At 47.7% G+C, this 22,458-nt stretch overlaps 1 protein-coding gene across 1 annotated transcript in view; it reads right to left on the minus strand.

Moving 5' to 3' along the window:
* Positions 1-11,082: 11,082 nt before the first annotated feature.
* Positions 11,083-22,458, minus strand: part of PKHD1L1 (PKHD1 like 1) — a 426,685-nt gene continuing 415,309 nt past the window's right edge. The window contains exons 76-80 of the mRNA XM_088444365.1: positions 17,236-17,387; positions 15,043-15,192; positions 14,771-14,927; positions 14,445-14,664; positions 11,083-11,375 (exon numbers count right to left, since the gene is read on the minus strand). Coding sequence (XP_088300491.1) covers positions 14,462-14,664; positions 14,771-14,927; positions 15,043-15,192; positions 17,236-17,387 — 662 coding nt within the window. The 3' untranslated portion in view covers positions 11,083-11,375; positions 14,445-14,461. The remainder of the gene's footprint in view (positions 11,376-14,444; positions 14,665-14,770; positions 14,928-15,042; positions 15,193-17,235; positions 17,388-22,458) is intronic.

Here is a 22,458-nt window from a genome sequence, read left to right on the forward strand (position 1 = left end):
CATTACCTGGGGTCTGTTTAGGTTTCAGAAAATTGGTGATTCCCTTCCTCCCCCAAATAAATGAACACTCCATATTGCTACCATTAAACCATATGCGACTACTTTTGAGTCCTCTTGCGACCTCCAACCAAATCCTCGCTCCTAAGCAGAGGTTTTCTCCCATCACCAGCAGCCCGGCGCTACCGGAATACCGGAAAAGGGCTCCGGTGTAATTCTCGGACCGGAGGGTATTTGACCTAGGGATGGACATGGAATGGTTCACCATTAATGTTCGCCATGGCGCCATTGGTAACTTCCATCGATGGTATAAAAACCTTGATGGTCAGATTCGGTGGCAGCAGTGTGGATAGCGGTGGGCGATCGAAGTGCGGACAACTGGAGAGCGGGGCTGAGCGGCATGCGACGAGGGGAAAACGTTGCCACATCACCATGGGGACTTAACCAACGACGGCGGAGAAATATATCGGACCTCAGCCATTGGTGGCAAAGCTTCAACCATCAGAAGAGAAAACATTGATGGCCGCTAAGCATTGGAGGCTGATGGCCTTTATTTTTTTATTTCACCATAGCAAGCTACGGGGAAGCAGTAAGCAGTTTAGGGCCTGATTCAGAGATGTACGCGCTTCCGATTTTCACGCAGTTGAACGATTGTTGGTGAACTGTGCATGCATCGAAATGTGTATGCGCTAAGCCCCGTCTGTGATTCCCCCACTGACTGGTGATGTCAGTGGGGCCGTTCGCTTTGGAACGCCTCCGTTTGTGAAGCCACCCCCTGGCCACGCCTACCAAACGGGGCGAGCTGTCACTCAACATCGACAGCCGCCCCTTTTGTAGTGAGCCAGGGAGCGAGTGCTTTTTGCGCTCACTCCGGGGCTCGAGCAGTGCGCACACAGCGCATGCGCACTGGACCACCATCGACCCGCTTGCGAGCAGGTCTGAATCAGTCCCTAAGTTTTCAAGTATTTTTGTGAGGGATGGGGTAGGGGAATAAAGGATAGGTAGAGTTAGGGAGCACGGAGGAAACAGGGTTAGAGTACCGATAGGATGCAGCTTCCATGCTCAGACGTAGCTTAGGGCAAATCCATGTGATAGGAGAGTTATTGTATTATAAGTTATAAGCAGCATCCCCAGTTTCTGTGCCAGATACACAATATATTCCATCGATGAAGCATACCAGATTCGGTGTAATAGTACCTTCCTAGCTGAAGTTGAAGTCTTTCATTTTTGCTACTAATTAAAATTTAGGCCCTGATTCAGCAAGGATCGCAACTGCCAAAGCGTACTCAGACGGGCGAATGTGGCGTACTGCGCATGTGAATGCATTGTAGTGCACGTATGCCCCACTGTGATCGGGACTGAGCAGATCCATCCCAGAGTGGTTCACAGGAAGTACCATATGGGGGTGGTGGTTGGGGAAACGCAGGCGTGCCATTGCGTTTGAACGCCATTACAGGGGCGTCAATAAATTAGCCACTGAGACGGCATAAGCAGCCTGAGCTCTCACTGCGCACAGGAAAGTTAGTAATTTATAAGTGAGGTCTGACCTGCCGTAATTGTGCGAGAGGCTCCGATGTGCTTCGATGTTATCGATGTTTCGGATGGATTGCAAGGTATTACGGATGTACGAGAGGGGAAGTGGGCGTCTGCATGTTGTCCGTGCGAGTGCTTTGCGATTGCAATTATCAGCATACTTTCACAGCAGAACTGCGTGCGCAATTGCTACCGCGATCGATCCGTGCTGAATCGGGCCCTTATCTCCATTACATATATGGATACTGAGCCTGTCCAGTGATTTATTAAGAGATGTCACTGATCCATTCCTGAAAAATCACTTAAGAATCTCACAGGATCTGGGCATCATCATCAATGGGGTTTAACGTATTAGTCCAAAATTGGCACATTATAGGGCAATGCCAACCAAATGTGGCGATAAGATCCCATATTACTGACATTACTATAGCATAAATTTGAGGATTATGGGGGGATATTATGATTTTGACCAGAACTGTAATTACACAGCTGATCGTCTTCCCACCCTCCCACATAACCTCACTTCCCACTATTTCTTTATCATTTGATGGAATAACTATCTCATCTAGTCCCAGGGTGCGCTGTCTTGGAGCTATCCTGGACTCTTCCCTCTCCTTCAAACCACATATCCAGAACCTTTCACAGTCAAAAATATTTCTAAGATCAGGCCCTATCTCACCCAGGATGCTACTAAAACCTTCATACACTCACTGGCCATCTCCAGATTGGACTACTGTAACCTCCTCCTATCTGGCCTCCCCAAATTCCATCTCTCTCCTCTCTAGTCTATCCTCAATGCTGCTGCACGGCTCATCTTCCTCTCCAAACGCTCTACATCTGCCTCCCCTCTCCTACAAGCCCTCCACTGGCTCCCCTTCCCTTTTAGAACCCAATTTAAGGTTCTCACGCTCACTTACCCAATCTTCTCCCATATACATCTCTGATCTCATCTCCCTTCACACTCCTCTCCGCTCTCTTCGTTCAACTAATGCACGCCGCCTTTCATGCCAGCTGATTACTTCCTCCCACTTCCGCCTCTAAGATTTTGCCCGCACTGCTCCCCACCTCTGGAACTCTCTCCCACTCCCCATCAGACTCTCCACCTCTTTGCAATCCTTCAAACGGGCTCTTAAGACCCACTACTTCATCAAAGCCTTCCAGCTATCATTCTAACTCCCTGCTACATGCTCCTTCCTCCCCACCTACCCCATCTGTGTCGCCCCTGTTTGTCTTCCTCTCCCTTTTAGAATGTAAGCTCTTACGAGCAGGGCCCTCTACCCTCTTGTGCTTCTCCCTACTTTAGTTTCATTTACTTCTTACTCACCACTAAGGCACCTAACACTTGGTGGCTTATGCTCTGTTGCTTATCTGGGTGTTATGGTCGCTAATGTAGCAATATATATTATCCATGTCCCTGTCCTGTAGTGTATTGTTCTGTAAGTCGCTTGTCTACAACTTGTTTATGTACTTTGTAAGACGCTGCTGAACATTTGTGGCGCCATATAAATAAATGATAATAATAATAATAATATTGGGTCCGATAAAGAGATGGGTTTAAAGCTAAGTAAGCTAGTAAGTTTGCACTTTGGCAAAAAAGTGCTGCACTGCAGGTTAGGGATGGCCATCGACCATTGCTGGTTAGCAACCATTGCTGGTTAACAACCATTGATGATTAACCACTGATAGTGTTGCTAAGAATGGTGGCTAACCCATGGTTCTCCCTCATCAATGGCACTAGTTATGTTTTTTTTCCCATCTCCCCGGGGCTAGGACACGGAAGATAGCTCCATCCATGACGTGCCCCATGAAGCCCCACCCCCTTACTGTGATTGGTCCCCTGCCCCTTGAGTTAGAGAGCAGGTATGACCATGGCTGGGCAAAACCATCTATGGTTCTCAATGGTTTTATACCATTGAGGTTATCCACCAATGATACCATCGATTGTGAACCTACCGTTGTCCATTCCTAATGCAGGTGGGGCAGATGTAAGATGTGCAGAGATTTAGATTGGGCAGGGGCGATTTCAAACTCAGATCTAAATTGCTGTGCAATAATAAAGCTGCCTACTAAAACCATGGGGTGCACTGCCAACACAAAACATTTCTCTTAAACTAATACTCTCAAAATCAGTCGTACTGTTGGCATTTTATTACCATATTGCATAGAGAACGTGGATGCTTCCCTATCCTGTGTGAAACCTCCCCTCAAACCCTAACAATAAAGCTGCCCAGCATATGTGGGCTATATGCAAAAACAGCCAGTACTTACCTTCAGGCAAAAATAATAAATGTATTTGCACCCTTTGCGAAAAATGGAATCAATATGATTTACCGTTCTAACCCCGACAGCGGCAGCCCAGCAGAGGTGAAAATCCCGATCGTTCTTTCTGGTAAGTATCGCTAACCTAATTGTCGGGCTCCAGACGTAGGTCTAATGACAGGTGTCGGCATTTCGGCGCCTGTCATTAGTACCTTGCCAGGATTAGACAGTCGACTGCTTCCTGTGAAAAACGTGACTGTCCCGCTGAAATTGGGACGTTTGGGTGGTATGATTTGTTCAAGGTGCAAAGTTACTTGCTTTCTTTACTTTGCTCACAACTCAAAATCTGCAGCATTGTGACTTTTGGGCTTATTTATTATCAGGTCATAGACCCGATAAATATAAATTTTTATCGCTGCTTGTCACGAAAAAAAATGAATTAATGATCGCCTGGATGTCTTTAACAACACAAGCAGGGATTGGGGCTGTCACAGTGCCGCCGAATCCAGGTCTCTCTTACCTGGTTCGGTGACACTGGGGTCCGGGCTGGCGTGGGACAGCGGGCGGGAGATCCCTGGTGCCCGCTGTCAGCTGTTCTCCTCCTCCCCCGGCGGCTGTGTGCAGGCGGCTGCAGCTTCCATAGGAGCGCGCGCGCTGCTCTGCATAAGATTTAAAGGGGCAGGCGCAAGAATAGGGAATATTGATTGGGGCTGGGTTTGAACTGTGACCTATAAAGGAAGTTCCTAGGAGCACTCCAGTCCCAGAGTATAGGCTCCATTACCATACTCCAGCGTTCCTGTGCATATCCTGACTATTGGTTCTGGCCTTGGCTTGTTTGTGACTCTGATTCTGCTTGACCCCTGGTTCATGCGTTGATATCTGGTTCTGACCTCGGCTATGACCTGTGACCTGTACCGTCTCGTCTGTTTGGTTCTGATCCGGCTTGTCGACTATGCTAAAGTCTCCTGCATTCCAACCAAGTTCGCCAGCACCTGTATAGGGAAACCTAACCTGAGGGCCGCGACCTGTGTGTCGGACGCAGCCAAGTCCATACCTTCTTGCGAGGGTCCCTGGTGAAAACCACCGTCACATTAGACTCTGCGCCTCAGGAATAGGTCTAGCCAAATCCCTGAATACGGGTAGCATCCACAATCCGTCCGAGAGTTTGTGGCACTGAATGGAGTCCATTACTGCAGTGCTGTAGAAGTAAAGTGATCACTAATGCGATCATTCCAGGTCTTCAACGCTACTGCGCATACGCGGTCTGTTGACCAGGTCATGCATGCACGCGTGGAGAGTGACGGGTAAGGACTCTTCTCCTGGTAACTCTTGTGATCTGTAGCCCATAAGCTAAAGGGTCTAACACTACCGGGGTCAACCTCTGGAATGCATCACTATCTGGAGCTTAGTAATAGAGGCAAAAAAATAGCCCCCAGAAAACTGGGGACAGCAGATACAGTATCGCAGCAGCAGCGGATATCTCCAATATCTGCTGTGGTCTCTCCCTACTTATTCAAGACAAACTTGCTGATATTACTGGCTGCGCCATCCGGGAGCAGGAACCGAGGTTGGCAGGTGGGGGGCGTGGCGAGACATGTGGGGGACATGGCGAGGCATAGGTGGGTGGTTCAGGAGGAGTGATGGTGAGATTACCGGCATTGTAAAGGAGAGGGTGTGGGTGCGATGACACGATTCAGCGCGTGTCATCGGCCTCCCGGAACCGCCCGCTTTATTCGGCAGGACCGGGAGACTTGAATCCTCTTCCGAGCGGCCAGGAGCAGCACACAAGATTTTGGAGCCTCCTGGCCGTTCCTGGAGAGTAGGCAAGTATGGTTCAAGGGATACTGTAAATTTGCGGATATCTCCTGAAATCAGGTCACCACAGTATACAGTATGTGTAGAAAGAGTAAAATGTGCGGTTCATACACTAGGTTATGTTTTTATTTCACTGCTTTTATAGTGTATGAGAATTTTTTTCACTCTTTGTGTGCTACTAGTGTTCACATTTTTAGATTCATCATCCATCCAAATATCACACTTGCCTACTTTCCCGGAACGGCCGGGAAGCTCCCGAAAATTGTTAGACTCCCAGCGACCTCCCAGCTGCCTGCAACCCCACTCACCCCCCCTCTAGCCGCCTGTATCCCCCCACCTGCTCACTTCACCACCTCCCCCATCCATGGCGGCCCACTTACAGAGCACAAGTGGGCAGTCCAGGGGCCGATGACGTGACTTGCGCTGATTTGCGTCATTGTAGCCCCGCTATACAATGCCTGTTTCTCGGCACTGTATAGTGGGGAGCGGGGCCAGAATGACGCGATTATGCCACCACGCCCTCTGCACAGCCCACCTGTCCGCATGCCACGCCCCCTCTGTACCGAGCTGTCTGTCCCCTCCAAAAGGGGCAGCAAAATCAGGAAGTATGCCAAACTTTTCATTGAATATATATGCTTCAAATTAAAATGAGTCCATCCAAAATGAATATTAAACCTCCAAATTATATTACGACATGTAATATTAGGATCAGGTTATTAAGTGCTTTGAGCTTGTGCTTTAACACATTTTATAGCACTTTGAAGGGATCAGGCCACTGTACATATATTCTATTGCCTAAAGTTTCCAGAAACCAAACAAAATTGTATCATGGGGATGGGATACGGGATTCTCGTGCTCGGGATCCCGGCAATGAGAATCCCAACACCGGCATCCTCACCAAGTTACAATCCAGACGTGGGGATCCTAAACTAAACCCTAACCCTCCCTCCCTGGTGCCTAACCCTAACCTCCTACCCTAGTGCCTAAACCTAACCCTCCTCCTCCCTGGTACCTAAACCTAACCCAGGGCTGTCTTAACAGCAGTGTGGGCCCTGGGCAAAGCAATGCACTGTGGCCCCTATGCATCCATTCACGGGGAAAAAATGCAGTGCCCCTTATACAGTAGTGGTCCTTCCTGTGCAGTGCCCCTTGTGCCCCCAGTAGTAAGCCCCTTATATAGTGCCCCCAGTAGAGGACCCCCTATGCAGTGCCACCAGTAGTTGTATCCCCTATGCAGTGCCCCTTATATAGTGCCCCCAGTAGTGGTCCTTCCTGTGCAGTGCCCCCAATAGTGGTACCCCTTATGCAGTGCCCTTTAAATAGTGTCCCCAGTTGTAGTCCCCACCTTTGCAGTACCCCCAGTATTGCCCTTTATATAGAGCCTCCAATAGTGGTCCCCCGATGAAGTGCCCCCAGTGGTAGTCCCCCCCATGCAGTGCCCCTGTAGTAGTCCCCTCCCCTTGTAATACCCCTAGTAGTAGTGCCCCTAGTAGTGGTCCCCCCCTGTAGTGCCCCCAGTAGTGCCCCCCAGTAGACACACACGTAATAATAATAAAAAATAAAACATTTACCTGAATCCGTGCTCCTGCTCCCGCCGCCGCCATCCACTCCTCCGTCTGTCCTCCCAGGCCGGGACGCTCTGCATTATGGGAGAGATGTCATGACGTCTCTCCCATTATCCACTGCCGGAGCCGGAAGATGGAGCTCATGAGTGAGCTCCAGCCCGGCTCCGGCAGTGGGCGCAGCAGTCAATTAGAGTCTGGTTGCTTATTAAAACAAATACACTGCTGTCGGCGCTGGCGGCTGTGTGTTTGTCACTGTGTAGAGCTGACCGAACTCCGTCCGGTCAACATTACATGCATGGAGCAGCCTGTGTCACAGAGACACAGACTGCCCGCGGCCTGCATGGTCGCAGCCAAGGCGGCGGTGCCCTCCACTATGTGGCGCCCTACTCGGCTGCGTACCAGGTCGGGTCGCTCGTCACTTTGGCTGGCGGACAGTGCTTTAAAAAAAACAAAAAACATTTACTCACTGGCCACAGCTGCAGGGGGCTGGAGGGCCCCTTGAAGCTTCGGGCCCTTGGGCAACTGCCCTTAAAGCCCGATGGAAGACATGCCCCTGACCTAACCCTCCCCCCCTTAGTGCCTAACTCTAACCCTTGCCCTAGTGCCTAACCACTAACCCTCCTCCTAAGCTCGCTACTTACCTTCGAGATACCGGTGGTCTCGGTACCGGCGGCGGGGAATCTGACAGGTGTTGGGATTCTGGCGCCTGTATTCTGAGCGCCGGCACCCCATCCGTCAGGATACTGAACGTATCCCGTATCATGTACTTAAACCTAAGCTTCTAAAAACAAATCTAAACAGTCTTTACACTAGAATATTCACAAAACTTCTCTGAGCCAGAAACTAATACCGGCCTTGTAATTAACAACCGCCTCGAGCCAGGATAGAGAGCTGGATGGTCAGAATATGCCATTTTGTAATGTGACGTGTTTTTTGCAACTTTATTCTACTTACACAGGAAGTTCCTGGATCTCCATGACAACACAGTGGTATCTATCTATAAAATGTTTGCATAAGCCAGGCTTCTCTTCCCTGGCCCGTGTGCCCAGAAAGTAATGATACAGTATTTTGGAATCATCATATAGTTTGAACGGGACAGGTTTTCACACATGCACTCAGGGCAGATGCAATGCACTCTCATGATTATCTAAGACTGTTATTATTTAAGATTAATTAAGTCTGCAAGCGGTAGTAGGCTGGTCTTTGAAATTACGCTTACGCTACCGATGTGCATTTTCATGTGCACTCCTAACCCATGTGACATTCCCACTGCACATAGGTAGTTCCTAAAAGCCGAATATGCATGGGCACCTTATTATGGCTTAGGATGAGAAATAGGTGCGTTTGTGCAAAAGTGAACACACTGCGTGTCTGTAATGTATTGTGGTTATTGAATGCCCATTACCTTGTGCAGAAATGATGCTACGTTGTATAGATACAATTTTCAACATTATTTAACATAAAAGTATGTTTTACCCCACAATCTACAGTAACAGACAGGAGCTTAGCCAGAACTTTGTGGGCCCCATAGCAACATTTTGAACGGTCCCCTGTCTCTCTAGAATTTGATAGCTCATGCCCCCTCTCTACACTAGAACTCAGGTCATGCCTCCCTCTCTACTCTCTAACTCAGTAATGCCCTCCTCTCTACACTAACTCAGTCATGCCCCCCTCTCTACACTAACTCAGTCATGCCCCCCTCTCTACACTAACTCAGTCATGCCCCCCTCTCTACACTAACTCAGGCATGCACCCCTTTCTATACTCTAACTCAGGTCATGTCCCCCTCTCTACAATCTAACTCTGTCATGCCCTCCTCTCTACACTCTAACTCAAGTCATGCCTCCCTCTCTACACTATTACTCAAGTCATGCCCTCCTCTCTACACTCTAACTCAAGTCATGCCCCCTTCTCTACACTCTAACTCAAGTCATGCCCCCTTCTCTACACTCTAACTCAGTCATTCCCTCCTCTCTACACTAACTCAGTCATGCCCTCCTCTCTACACTCTAACTCAGTCATGCCCCCCTTTCTACACACTAACTCAGGTCATGCCCTCCTCTCTATACTCTAACTCAGTCATGCCCCCCTCTCTACACTGTAACTCAGGTCATGCCCTCCTCTCTATACTCTAACTCAGTCATGCCCCCCTCTCTACACTCTAACTCAGATCATGCAGTCCTCTCTACACTATAACTCAGGTCATGCCCCCCACTCAGCACTGTAACTCAGGTCATGCCCCCCGCTCAGCACTGTAACTCAGGTCATGCCCCCCACTCAGCACTGTAACTCAGGTCATGATCCCCACTGTACACTATAACTCAGGTCATGCCTCCTCTCTGCACTCTAAGGGTGCCCATACACATACCGATGTGCACACGATCAGCTGATGTGTACGGTTTATGTACAATTTCCCTTGAAACTCTCCCGGACAGCTCTGCACACGATCTCCACACGATCTGCACACAATTTGGTGTCCAATCTTCATACGATCTCTCCTGCAGTCAGACTTTTCACTGTGTATTGTATCCTAGATTGTCAGATCTGCCCTACAGCATGGCAGATCTGACGATGCGATGTGCGACCAGCGGGGACGCGCATCGCATCGTGATCGTGAGTGGGGACTCACGATTTTGGCATATTTTACACGATCTGTCGTTCCAATGCATCGGAATCGGCCAGATCGGGTAAAATATTGCCATGTTTGTGGGCACCCTAACTCAGGTCATGATGCCCACTGTACACTGTAACTCAGGTCATGATCCCCACTGTACACTGTAACTCAGGTCATGCCTCCTCTCTGCTCCCCCTCTTTACATGCCCTCCTTGCATTCTCTATATTTTGTCCCATAGTTGCATATATCCTACATGGTCTCACATCAGTCCACTCCCCTCTTCAACCCTATCCTACTACACCTTTCCTGACCCCCCCTCTTTCCAATCTTTCCTGCCCAATAACCCCGACCTTCTGCCACTATTACTGCACAGTCTCATCCTCTTCAGTTACCCCTAAGAACCACCAAGTCCATTGTCTTACCTCCCGCTCATGTATCTTTACACCTGCCTCCCGCACATGTATCTTTACACCTGCCTCCCGCTCATGTATCTTTACACCTGTCTCCCGCTCATGTATCTTTACACCTGCCTCCCGCTCATGTATCTTTACACCTGCCTCCCGCTCATGTATCTTTACACCTGCCTCCCGCTCATGTATCTTTACACCTGCCTCCCACTCATGTATCTTTACACCTGCCTCCCGCTCATGTATCTTTACACCTGCCTCCCGCTCATGTATCTTTACACCTGCCTCCCGCTCATGTATCTTTACACCTGCGTCCCGCTCATGTATCTTTTCACCTGCCTCCCGCACATGTATCTTTTCACCTGCCTCCCGCACATGTATCTTTACACCTGCCTCCCGCTCATGTATCTTTACACCTGCCTCCCGCTCATGTATCTTTACACCTGCCTCCCGCTCATGTATCTTTACACCTGCCTCCCGCTCATGTATCTTTACACCTGCGTCCCGCTCATGTATCTTTACACCTGCTTCTACACTTTAAGTTTTTACAGACAGGGGAGTATATTTAGTAAAGTGAGAGTTTTTAGAAGTGGAGATGTTGCCCATAGCAACCAATCAGATTCTACTTAACACTATCTAGCACCTTCTAGAAGATAATAGCTAGAATCTGATTGGTTGCTATGAGCAACATCTCCACTTCTAAAAACCTGCAATTTAGCAAATACACCCCAGGGTCCCTATACAGCACGGATGACCAAGGTATAAGCTCAAATGATTATACTGTATGTGTGGTGTGGTGGGGAAGGGGGGCATCACATTGCCAGGGCCGCCCGGACTCCTAGGTACAGCTGAGAACCTCTGGTTTAGTGCAAAAGAAATTTCAGCAGGACGTGAATTTAAAAATACTTTATTTTGATCGCTTCCAAAGTGAAATACAAAAATGTACACGAAGAAGTCGTATCCCACCGACGTCCATGACTCCGCTACGGGAAATCCCGAGGGCAAACTGTTCACAGATTCTCCTTTCCATATTCATTAGTTTTCTTCTTTTTTTTTTTAAAGACATTTCGGATATTTGTATTGATTGGGTTCACAGCATACGGGATACACAGTGATATTCTTCAGTCAAACTTTTGAAACAATGTTGCCTTCCATAGAGCTACAGAGTATTGCTGATTGGCTGTCTGTTGTGTAGAAAACATACAAAATACATATTTAATAATAAAATAATAAACAGCTTAACAAGCAAAACACATGAAGAATTTGGTGATAGCTACAGCACGAGCAGGTGTAAGCTAAGTTTTTTTTTAACTTTTATGCACCTGACACCAGTTAATGGGGCTGCTTCTGCCAGACGCCGCTGCGTCTGTCCCTGCATCTCTTGGCGATCACCTGTCAGTGACTTTACGCAAATGCCGCTACAAAGCCCCCCCCCCCCAGTGCAGATCTCTGTGTCTGACTGTACAAGGACTGAGACGTCCACTGGCAGCACCCATAGACCCCAAATACAGATAAATGCGTATTTAACGCCAGCATTGGTTGCGACTCTAAAACTTGCACTGTACATTTCCAAGAACCATGCACCAAGCAGCTGTGCAAATCCGTCCATCTCAGATGCACATGGAAAAGGAGGCGTCAGACACCACCATGCTGCATTTGCGATCCCAGCACTGCGACCGACAACACAGACTGGGATCACCATTCCAACCATCACCACTGACGGTCGCGATGGTTGCGCCTTTGGTTAGGCTGCGGGAGCTAAAGCTTCCTGCACCCTGACCAGGTGCTGGTTACGTAAGATGCAGACCCTGGCCTCGTCCTCCCCAGAAAATGGGGGCAACATGTTTCCAGGAACGGTGACCAATCATGCCCCCTCTCCGCCCCCACACACAACAGTATGTCACTCATGCTGTGGCTTGGGGTAGTCTGAGCGTAATCTCAGGACCCATTCTGCGGCGGCGGCCATTTTCCGGTGTTCTAAGCAGCGCTGACACCCGCCGCGGGACAACGGACAGGTAAGTTTAAAATAATATGGGTGCAGGGTGTGCGGTGCGGGACCCCCCTGGACCCGGGTGCCCTTGTGCCCCGCACACACTGCACCCATTATAGATACGCCACTGGGGCTATGGAATGTACAGCTATTTATAACGGCTCTTTCTGCCAGTGGCAATTTTAAGTAGAGGTGACTGGTCATATACATTGCTCTATCCGTAGTGCTATTGGGCAGCTGGCTTTATATTGCAGCATATAAAAGGGTCACATTAAGAGAGGAGGGGGCTCATATGCAGTCTCCGTGCGGGCGGAGGAAAGGCTGTGGCAGACACTACTGCGCATGCGCTGTTCTCCAGGAACATGGTGTCTTCGCCATGTTCCCGGTGATTTCTGTACTGCGCATGCATACAATCCTCTGGTCACCATTTTCCTGGTGATTCGCTCAGTGCCGACAGGCGAGACTCCGGAGAGGTAAATATACTAAATGGGTGCAGGACTGAGGGGCCCGTATGTACCCATTGTAGATACCCCACTGATTCTGAGTCGGACGCAGCGGCGATGTTGGACGCAGTGGTGCAATGTTTTTTGTCGGCGCATGCGAATGTGTCCCAATTTTGTACGTACAGAGTCGCAGATCATATTTGGATGCACGGTAGTAAAAATGTGAGGGGCGTTCCTGGACGGTGACTGGGAGGTAGCAGTGTGGTGACTAAAAAGATGCACGGAGATGTTGCGCCTTAAGAGAGTGTCGGAGGCATGTTGGTAAAAGTGTTTCTGTACAAAAACGCCGCCCTGCTCATATAGGACGCCATACCCGGGCTGAGAAACTGCACCTGCCACAATACTGGTACAAGTTTCGATGGTGCATCGGAAATCGCTATTTCAACATCTACAGACGCTGAGAGTGGGTGTCTCAGTCCTTGCACATTAGGGTTTAAATGCTGTAATAATGCTAGGTCAACACGCACAATGAGCCTGATTCTGCAAAGATCGCTATTGCGATTACGCACGTAATTGGCTGAATGTTGCGTTCTGAGCATGCGTATGCATCGCAGTGCGTGTGTGCGAGAACCAGCCACTGGGCGTGCATACATTATCCATTGCGATGCCATACGCAGATAGGGCTTTCATTGCGTGCGATGAGGTCAGCAATTCCTGAGTAAGGTCTGACCTTGTGCAAGTGTGTGTGAGGCTGCGATGGTACCGATGGTTTCGCAGTCTTGCTAAGTATTACGGATGTGTGTACGGTAAAGTGGGCGTCCTTATGTCAGGCTGCGTGTGGTATTTAGGTTGCAAACATTAGCATATCTTCGCAGTTGAACTGCATGCGTAATCGCAATAGCGATCCTTGCTGAATCAGGCCCAATGTCAACAATTTGCGTGTTGACATGTCGTATGTCGATATAACCGCCAGGTTGACATTTCGGGCCACACTCACTAGGAAAAATCCACCCAGAAAATAATGGACATTTGCCTCCTCTTTGCAGACGGGACAAAGGATCTCATTCAGAGTCTCTCGCTAGCGCTGTGTGCTCGCAAGTGGTCTGATGGTTTGCGTACAGGCATGCGCACGCTTCGTTCTGCGTGTGTGCGATCTACTCTGTGTGATAGCAGGCCGCTCGCTCGCCCAGCAAAGACAGCCCAGTGAAATGAGTGACAGGAGAGGCCGTTTGTGGGTGGTAACAGGGGCAGGACACTAATTGGGAGTGGAGGTGCAAACGCAGGCGTGCCAGGGTGTTTCAACGCCGTTTTAGAGGCGTGCATAATTAACACGCAGCGTTATAGTACACGTCACATGCCTGTTTTTTACAATGAAGTCCTCGCAGTGCTTGCGGTAGGGTAAGGGAACTACAAGCGCTGCGATCGCTTCCGATTGTCCTCGATGTACCAATGTTTTAATACATTTCCTGGAGATGACGAGTGCTGGTGTGCGGCTCTGCCTGTGCGATTGGGCGTACGCTGGCCGCTCGCTAAGACATGGTGGGCATGCTTATGCCTTGGTGACCGATCGCTTCCTGTGGCGTCACTTTGACAAATTTGCATACACTGGGGGCGAGCGATCGCATCTAGCGAGAGACTCTAAATGAGGTCCAATATTTTAGAGTAGACAGGAAAGAGAAGGGGGTCAGAAGCTAATAGGGGCTTCCTAGGTTGATTCTCATCTTCTCCAAAGCTGAAATTGGACTAATTACAATACCATACGCACAACACAATGTTTGTATTCCGGCCCGCAGTCACTTAAAATAAATAATATAACTCACCTTTTAGACAAATTTTCTTAAAGGGTGTCCAAAAAGAGATTTATGGTAATGAGGGCGCAGGCCAGCGCCAACAATATTTGGAAAGGACTGTAGACGGCAACACCGGAGTCCCCGCTACCAGGAGTGGGTGCGGCGGTGGTGGCTGAATTGCCCTTAGCATCAAACGATCTAGTCAGTGCGTAGACATTGTTTAGCGCAAATTCAATGGTGTATCCTTTACCTGTAATACAGATGTACGATCAATAAAGGGGCGACGGGAAGAATACTGTTATTTTTCTGCAACATTATGTTCTGACACAGAGAATACAGTGTAGTGTACTTTGTACCTGCTGGATTCAGGACAAGGTCGGTGTAGTTGGCGTAGCAGCCATCAAACAGAATTGTAGTGTTCCCACCAAGTCCATTGCTGACGTAGCTGCTGTTCGAGTCTTTAAGCTTCGCCGTCAGTGACAATGAACTAGCGCTCACAGAGACGCAATTCCCCTGCACATGAAACAACGTGACGAGAAATCCATGAAAGCAATTATAATGGAATTAAAGATTATTTTTTACATTTTCTGTGGCATGCTATAGCTGATCTTATATACATGGTACTTACATTGGAATCCACAGCCATTATACACGGCTGCTGGGATAGCATCTCCCCGGGCAGTCCTGCCACCGGCTGATTGATGACCCTCAGTGCAGATACAGTAGCCAAGTAACTTCCACTCGGTGACTGAGTTCTGTTGACTGGCTGCGCTGCCACCTAAAATACATCACATTTCTCTGTCACTGCTACTGGAATAGTGAAGTAAATGTGTCTCTAGGAGGTATACTGGTACAGTGGTCTTCTGTGTCTCTAGGAGGTATACTGGTACAGTGGTGTTCTGTGTCTCTAGGTGGTATACTGGTACAGTGGTAATCTGTGTATCTAGGAGGTACACTGGTACAGTGGTCTTCTGTGTCTCTAGGAGGTACACTGGTACAGTGGTAATCTGTGTATCTAGGAGGTACACTGGTACAGTGGTCTTCTGTGTCTCTAGGAGGTATACTGGTACAGTGGTGTTCTGTGTCTCTAGGAGGTATACTGGTACAGTGGTCTTCTGTGTCTCTAGGAGGTATACTGGTACAGTGGTCTTCTGTGTCTCTAGAAGGTATACTGGTACAGTGGTGTTCTGTGTCTCTAGGAGGTATACTGGTACAGTGGTCTTCTGTGTCTCTAGGAGGTATACTGGTACAGTGGTAATCTGTGTATCTAGGAGGTATACTGGTACAGTGGTGTTCTGTGTCTCTAGGAGGTATACTGGTATAGTGGTGTTCTGTGTCTCTAGGACAGGGGTCAGGGAACATTTTTACCTTTTACCCCAAAATATATTTAGATACGCCGACATTGCTCCCTTGATTTGAAAGGAAGGAAATCATATAGTAGTACCCCCATATAGTGCCCCTGTAGTAGTGCCCCCATATAGTGCCCCTGTAGTAGTGCCCCCATATAGTGCCCCTGTAGTAGTGCCCCCATATAGTGCCCCTGTAGTAGTTCCCCCATATAATGCCCCTGTAGTAGTGCCCCCATATAATGCCCCTGTAGTGCCGCTTGTACAAATAAAACCCCCCCAAAACACTCACCATAATCCCCGCTCCTGCATCCGCCGCCGTCCTGTCCGCCCGGCTGCTCCTCGGAACTATGGAAGAGATGTCATGAAGTCTCTCCCATAGTGCGCATGGAGAGAGGCGGAAGCTGGAGTTCAGCAGAGAACTAAAGCCTCCGGCTATCGTGGCGCTGAAGGGAAGGAGCCGGGCGCCCGCTGGTAATAACATCTCAGCGGGCGTTCGGCTTAGAGCCTCCCTGCGGCACAGCCGGCATGCATATAAATCATTCTATATTGATTCATATGCATGCCCGGCTGTCCGTCCATTACCCCCAGGAATTTCATTTTTACCCCATGTGGGGTAATTTATCCCTGTTCCCTGACCACTGCTCTAGGAGGTATATTGGTACAGTGGTCTTCTGTGTCTCTAGGAGGTATACTGGTACAGTGGTGTTCTGTGTCTCTAGGAGGCATACTGGTACAGTGGTATTCTGTGTCTCTAGGAGGTATACTGGTACAGTGGTATTCTGTGTCTCTAGGTGGTATACTGGTACAGTGGTCTTCTGTGTCTCTAGGAGGTATATTGGTACAGTGGTATTCTTTGTCTCTAGGAGGTACAGTGGTGTTCTGTGTCTCTAGGAGGTATACTGGTATAGTGGTGTTCTGTGTCTCTAGAAGGCATACTGGTACAGTGGTATTCTGTGTCTCTAGATGGTATACTTGTACAGCAGTATTCTGTGTCTCTAGGAGGTATACTGGTACAGCAATATTCTGTGTCTCTAGAAGGTATACCGGTATAGTGGTATTATGTGTCTATAGAAGGTATACTGGTACAGTGGTATTCTGTGTCTCTAAGAGGTATACTGGTACAGTGGTGTTTTGTGTCTTCAGGAGGTATAACTGTACAGTGGTATTCTGTGTTTCTGGGAGGTATACTGGTACAGTAGTATTATTTTTCTCTAGAAGATATAATGGTATAGGGTACAATATTCTGTGTCCCTAGGAGGCATAGTATAGCAGTATTCTGTGTATGTAGGACATATATAGGTTGAAGTGTGACTAGAACTGTAGCACCATTTCTACGTAAACCTATATTCATGTTAATTTGCTATAGTAGTCACAGCTGTCAGCATAACACATCTCACATAATTTCTTGTATATGGAACCGATTTTATTAAAGTAATGGCATCCGGTTGGGCATCAGGGGGTGTAGTAATTACCTGACTCCAGCCAGGGTCATTGACAGATGGAACAGGGTCAGTAATGGACAGCGATGAGACGGTGACATTCAGGAAAGTGCTGAGACTTCCACTAATCGAAGAAGAGGCCAAATTCTGACTCATAGTCTTGAAATCTGAGTATGATAATCCACCTAAATAAGAGGGGAGACTGGTCAGCCGCTCGTCCTTACTGTAACCATACAGGGACAGACACTAGGACAAGACACAAGGGGGAATACGGTGGGAATGATAGAGGTAAAAATGGATTGCAGTAATTTAAAGGGGGCTCCTGGTCAATATGGGACACGTGGAAGAGAATTTAAACCGATTTATCAGTAGTTTCAAAGAATAGACCTTGTTATGGATCACTGAATCTGAAACCTACTGTATAAAGGAAGGAAAGGAGTGGTGCGCAATTATGCTCAACCTAAGAACAATTTGTTCTACAAATAGCTGCTACAATGTGTGGGACCTGCAACCCACCCAAAATCAACATAGAAGAAAAAAGAAACAAATGTAGCGCTTGTAGAACAAAAATTACAAACAATTTAATGACAAAATTTCAATCAATAAAAACAATAAATATGTAGCAATATAAGAGTACACTGCAATTCCTGGATAAGGAGGTGGGTTGGAGATAAATATCTCTCTATTAGATGAATGAATAGTAGTCAATGTCACTCAAATAATCCAATATGAACTGATGTGTAAAAATGATGAGTGAATACACCAAAGGACAGGCTAGTGGAATAAATCTCCAAAAAGGCTAATGGAGTAAGAGCCGTGAAATAAAATAGATGAGCGGCTCACCTAAGCCTGAGAATGTGTCCAACCTTCGGTAGATACACGCAAGCCGTGTACATATGCCCCGGTACCTGCACGGGAATGGGTCTGTAACGTGAGGACATCCGCTGTAAGCACTCGGTCCGTACACGCTGACCGCGGCTGCTGTGAATGGAGCTAGAAGTCACGTCCGCTGACAGTGCATGCGGGGGCCCAGCTCGAAAGGTGATTGAAGCAATCAACACTGTAGGTGCTCAAACAGTGAGCGGAAGGTACGTCCGGCCGTCGATAAAGCTTGTATGAAGGCAACTGCTGTTGTTAAAGCTTAGTGCCGATGTGGTGTCAAACAAGTCTCCTCTCGGCTGGGGCTCTCTAAATCAGGAATGGACATCAAATAGGCTGGTGTATAAGCGGCAGTGTACAGCCCAAAAAGCCTTAAGGCTAAGCTTTAACAACAGCAGTTGCCTTCATACAAGCTCTATCGACGGCCGGACGTACCTTCCGCTCACTGTTTGAGCACCTACAGTGTTGATTGCTTCAATCACCTTTCGAGCTGGGCCCCCGCATGCACTGTCAGCGGCTGTGACTTCTAGCTCCATTCACAGCAGCCGCGGTCAGCGTGTACGGACCGAGTGCTTACAGCGGATGTCCTCACGTTACAGACCGATTCCCGTGCAGGTACCGGGGCATATGTACACGGCTTGCGTGTATCTACCGAAGGTTGGACACATTCTCAGGCTTAGGTGAGCCGCTCATCTATTTTATTTCACGGCTCTTACTCCATTAGCCTTTTTGGAGATTTATTCCACTAGCCTGTCGTTTGGTGTATTCACTCATCATTTTTACACATCAGTTCATATTGGATTATTTGAGTGACATTGACTACTATTCATTCATCTAATAGAGAGATATTTGTCTCCAACCCACCTCCTTATCCAGGAATTGCAGTGTACTCTTATATTGCTACATATTTATTGTTTTTATTGATTGAAATGTTGTCATTAAATTGTTTGTAATTTTTGTTCTACAAGCGCTACATTTGTTTCTTTTTTCACCTACTGTATAAGTCATATATGACTTTGGGAACATTTGGGCACTCCGTCTCATCCCTTACTATTAGGGGGTTCTGATTAGCTCTCCCCTCTCTATAGATTGTGAACATTGTGTTCCCACAAGAAGAGTCTCCGTAATCCCCCACCTGCTTGTAGACGTGCTCTCCCAGCTTGACTCTCTCTTCTAGAACTGTTATCAGATGCCCAATGGTTAGAAGTGAAAGTGGATTCTCCTACCTCCTATATCGATTTCCTGCCCACCTTGTCATCCCCTCTCATTGTCTTTGCGGGGGGGGGGCACCTATTGTCTAGTACTTTAAAACTGCTACTGACTGCAGTTTCCACATCGTTTTCCCTGTTAACTATGTTTTCTACTAAAGACTTAGGCCCATATTCAATCTGAGGCGAAAAGTCCGGACCCGTGATACTTTTTCGCCGGTGACGTCATTTTCGCCTGTTTTGCTTTTACCCTGTATTCAATTTGAAAGATTTTCGCCTAGGCAGAAAGTCAATGCAATGTACCAGGAAAAAAAGTTTCGCCTAGGAATAGCAGGCGAAAAAAAGTGCAGAATTGGGGTTTTGGGGTGCAGTGTTGCGGGAACCCCCGTTCAGCCTTCAGACAGTCCCCCAAAGATAAACTGTGTCAAAAAAAATAAAAAAAAACACTTCAGGACACCCCAAAAAATTACTTTGAAAAAGGGGGGGCGAAAAAAAAAAAGTTGGGGTACAAAGTTAAAAACTAGCGAACTTGACTCTGGGGGGTCCCCAAGTATGCCCCAGGTGGATTTTTTGATTGCAGGTGGATTTTTCATGATTTTTTCAACTTCACTTAAGCAACTTTTAAATATGCTGACCCCCATTTTCAAGTACCCCAAATTTGCTGGGATAAGTTATTTTCTTGAAAAAATACTCCTGAATACTATTCTGCACCACGTATAGAAAAATGCTATTTAGCAGCTATTGAGCCCGTTTAAAAACACAAAATACCTTCAGCAAGCCAAATCGGGGGGTACCATAGCTAACCCCCATGTCAGAGCATCTTTTGAGGGGTGTCAGGCTGATTTCACCATTTCTGACAGTACTTTTTGCCTGTTCAAGTTTCGCCGGGTCTCGTTTTCGCGTACTGTCAAATTGAATACGGCGATACGCGGGCACGCGCGCGATACTTTTCCGCCTGCAAAACAGGCGAAGTAGGCAAAAAGTCCGGGCCGCAAAAAAGTATCGCGGCTCGGCTCAGATTGAATACGGCTCATATAGTTGTACTGTTTTTTTAGTTATGCTGCTTAGAATGTATTTAGTTATTTGATGCTCCTTAAATGGTCCTGCCAGCGATTAATTGTAACTAGACATGTTTTGGGGTTTGCATCTGGGTTTTTTAAAACAAAAAAGAAAATTTATAAAAACGTAAAGTTTAAAAAAAAAAAAAAAAAAAGCTAAAATTTAATTTGTGCAATCCAAAAATCTGAAATTTCCATTTAAAATCCGAATTCCGAACAGCAGGAAGATCAGAACTGCGGCTCGGATCTGTACGGATCTCTTCAGGAGATCAGAACCACGACTTGGATCTGTCTGGATTTAAGAAATTCGTGTGGATTTGGATTTGGAGAACCGAACTGTACATCTCCGATTGTAACCTGCTCTTCTCTCGATAAAAATAGATTGCATTGAAATAAAAAGTGTATATTGTAGCTGCAGTCCGCATTCAGAAAACCCATTCAGAGGCCGCTGATTGACTGTTCAACGCGTGGCTGTTGATTGGCTTACTCTAGAGCGGCCTCTGATTGGCTGGCGGCCCGGCAAATTACAGAAACCACTCGGCTTCAGTCATTTACCAGGGTAGAGATTTATGGTCCGGGCTATTAGTTTTGTTATATTGCTCTGCAGGACAACAGGACCAAGCTACACCAGGAGATAGGCAAGTATTAAATTTTTTTTTTAAGGGAAACCGTGGGAATTCTACTGGACAAGTGGACCAATCACCTGGGAGAAGGTAAGTATGTGTGTGTTTAGTATGTAATAAAACTTTACTTTCTACGGTGTGTGAGTACTGTCATTGTTTTACTTTTTGTTTTTACAGTGGTGGTACGAGTGCCGGCCGCCTGCTGGCACTTGTAGTTCCACAATTGCCAATGGGCAGGCACGCTTGCACCTGTAGTCCCACTGGAAAAAACAATAGGCACATATATTAATCCCACTATAGCCCCTACGGTATGCAGTCGGGATTACGTCAGCCGGCTTCCCGACCGCTGTATCCCAGCGTGGGATAAATGACCGGCGTCTATATCTAGACGCCTGTCATTTTCCCGACGCCGGGAGACCGGCGCCCGGCATCCCGATCGAAGGGATGCCGAGTGCTGCGAGCGGACAGCCGCGAGGGGGGGGGAGGGTTAGGTTTAGGGCACCCGGGGGGGACTTAGTTAGGCACCCCCTTGGGAGGGTTAGGCTAGGTGGAGGGAGGGTTAGGGTTAGGCACCCCCCCAGGGGACAGGTCTAGGCAGCGGGGAAGGGGGGATTAGGGTTAGGCACTTGGGGGGGGGTTAGGGTTAGGCACCCCTAAGGAGGGTTAGGGGGTTAGGTTAGGTTAGAAGAATATACTTACCTTAGGGATGATCGGGATTTCCAGCGCTGTCGGGCTTCCGCTGCCGGGATCTCTGCATTTGTCGGGCTGTCACTGTCGGGAATCGAACTGCCGGCCATGCGGCCAGCGGTATTTCATACCGATTCCGCCCCTACACCCACTGGCGAAGTGTGCAGGGCTTCAGCCTAAGCCTGGGGTGCTCGGGAGATCCTGAGATCCCTGGGTTAAACTGACTAGCTTGGGGTGTTAATGCTTTGGCTGGGGTAACCTGGTGAAAGAGTCCCCTGACTGTGGAAGTACACCCCGGCTAGTTTGAGTCCGGTGCTGGTTTTAAAAATAAGGGGAACCTCTATTTTTACACCGTGTTTACTTAAATTACACCCGTGATTATAATCACGATTCTTGGTAAATTCCCGAGTTGTATTCCTGGCTATGAAAAGTACTGCTGCGTTCAGACGATGGTGTATTCATTTCTATTTGTGTTTTCACCTGAGTTTTTAAGAGTTTTATAAAATCTCACCCGAGTTTGCCTTTAGTAAATTCCCGACTTGTAAAAAATGGCAAAATACTCCCATGATTACAATCTCGAGCAAACACGGAGCTTAGTAAATTTACCACTAAGACCTAACTTGAGGGAGTGTTGTAACCGTTACACATGTAAGTTTTCTCCCCTTACTCTCAAATATCTGATCAGCTAGACAGGACCAATACTCAATATTGGAGACTTACTTTGTATGTTCCTGTCACATGAAAAGAATATTTGGCAAGATATAAAATGATATAATTATCATATTTAATGGTGGTAATGTC

Source organism: Taudactylus pleione, unplaced genomic scaffold (genome assembly GCF_031769625.1).
Source record: "Taudactylus pleione unplaced genomic scaffold, aTauple2 ptg000360l, whole genome shotgun sequence".
In the NCBI taxonomy this organism is placed as follows: domain Eukaryota; kingdom Metazoa; phylum Chordata; class Amphibia; order Anura; family Myobatrachidae; genus Taudactylus; species Taudactylus pleione.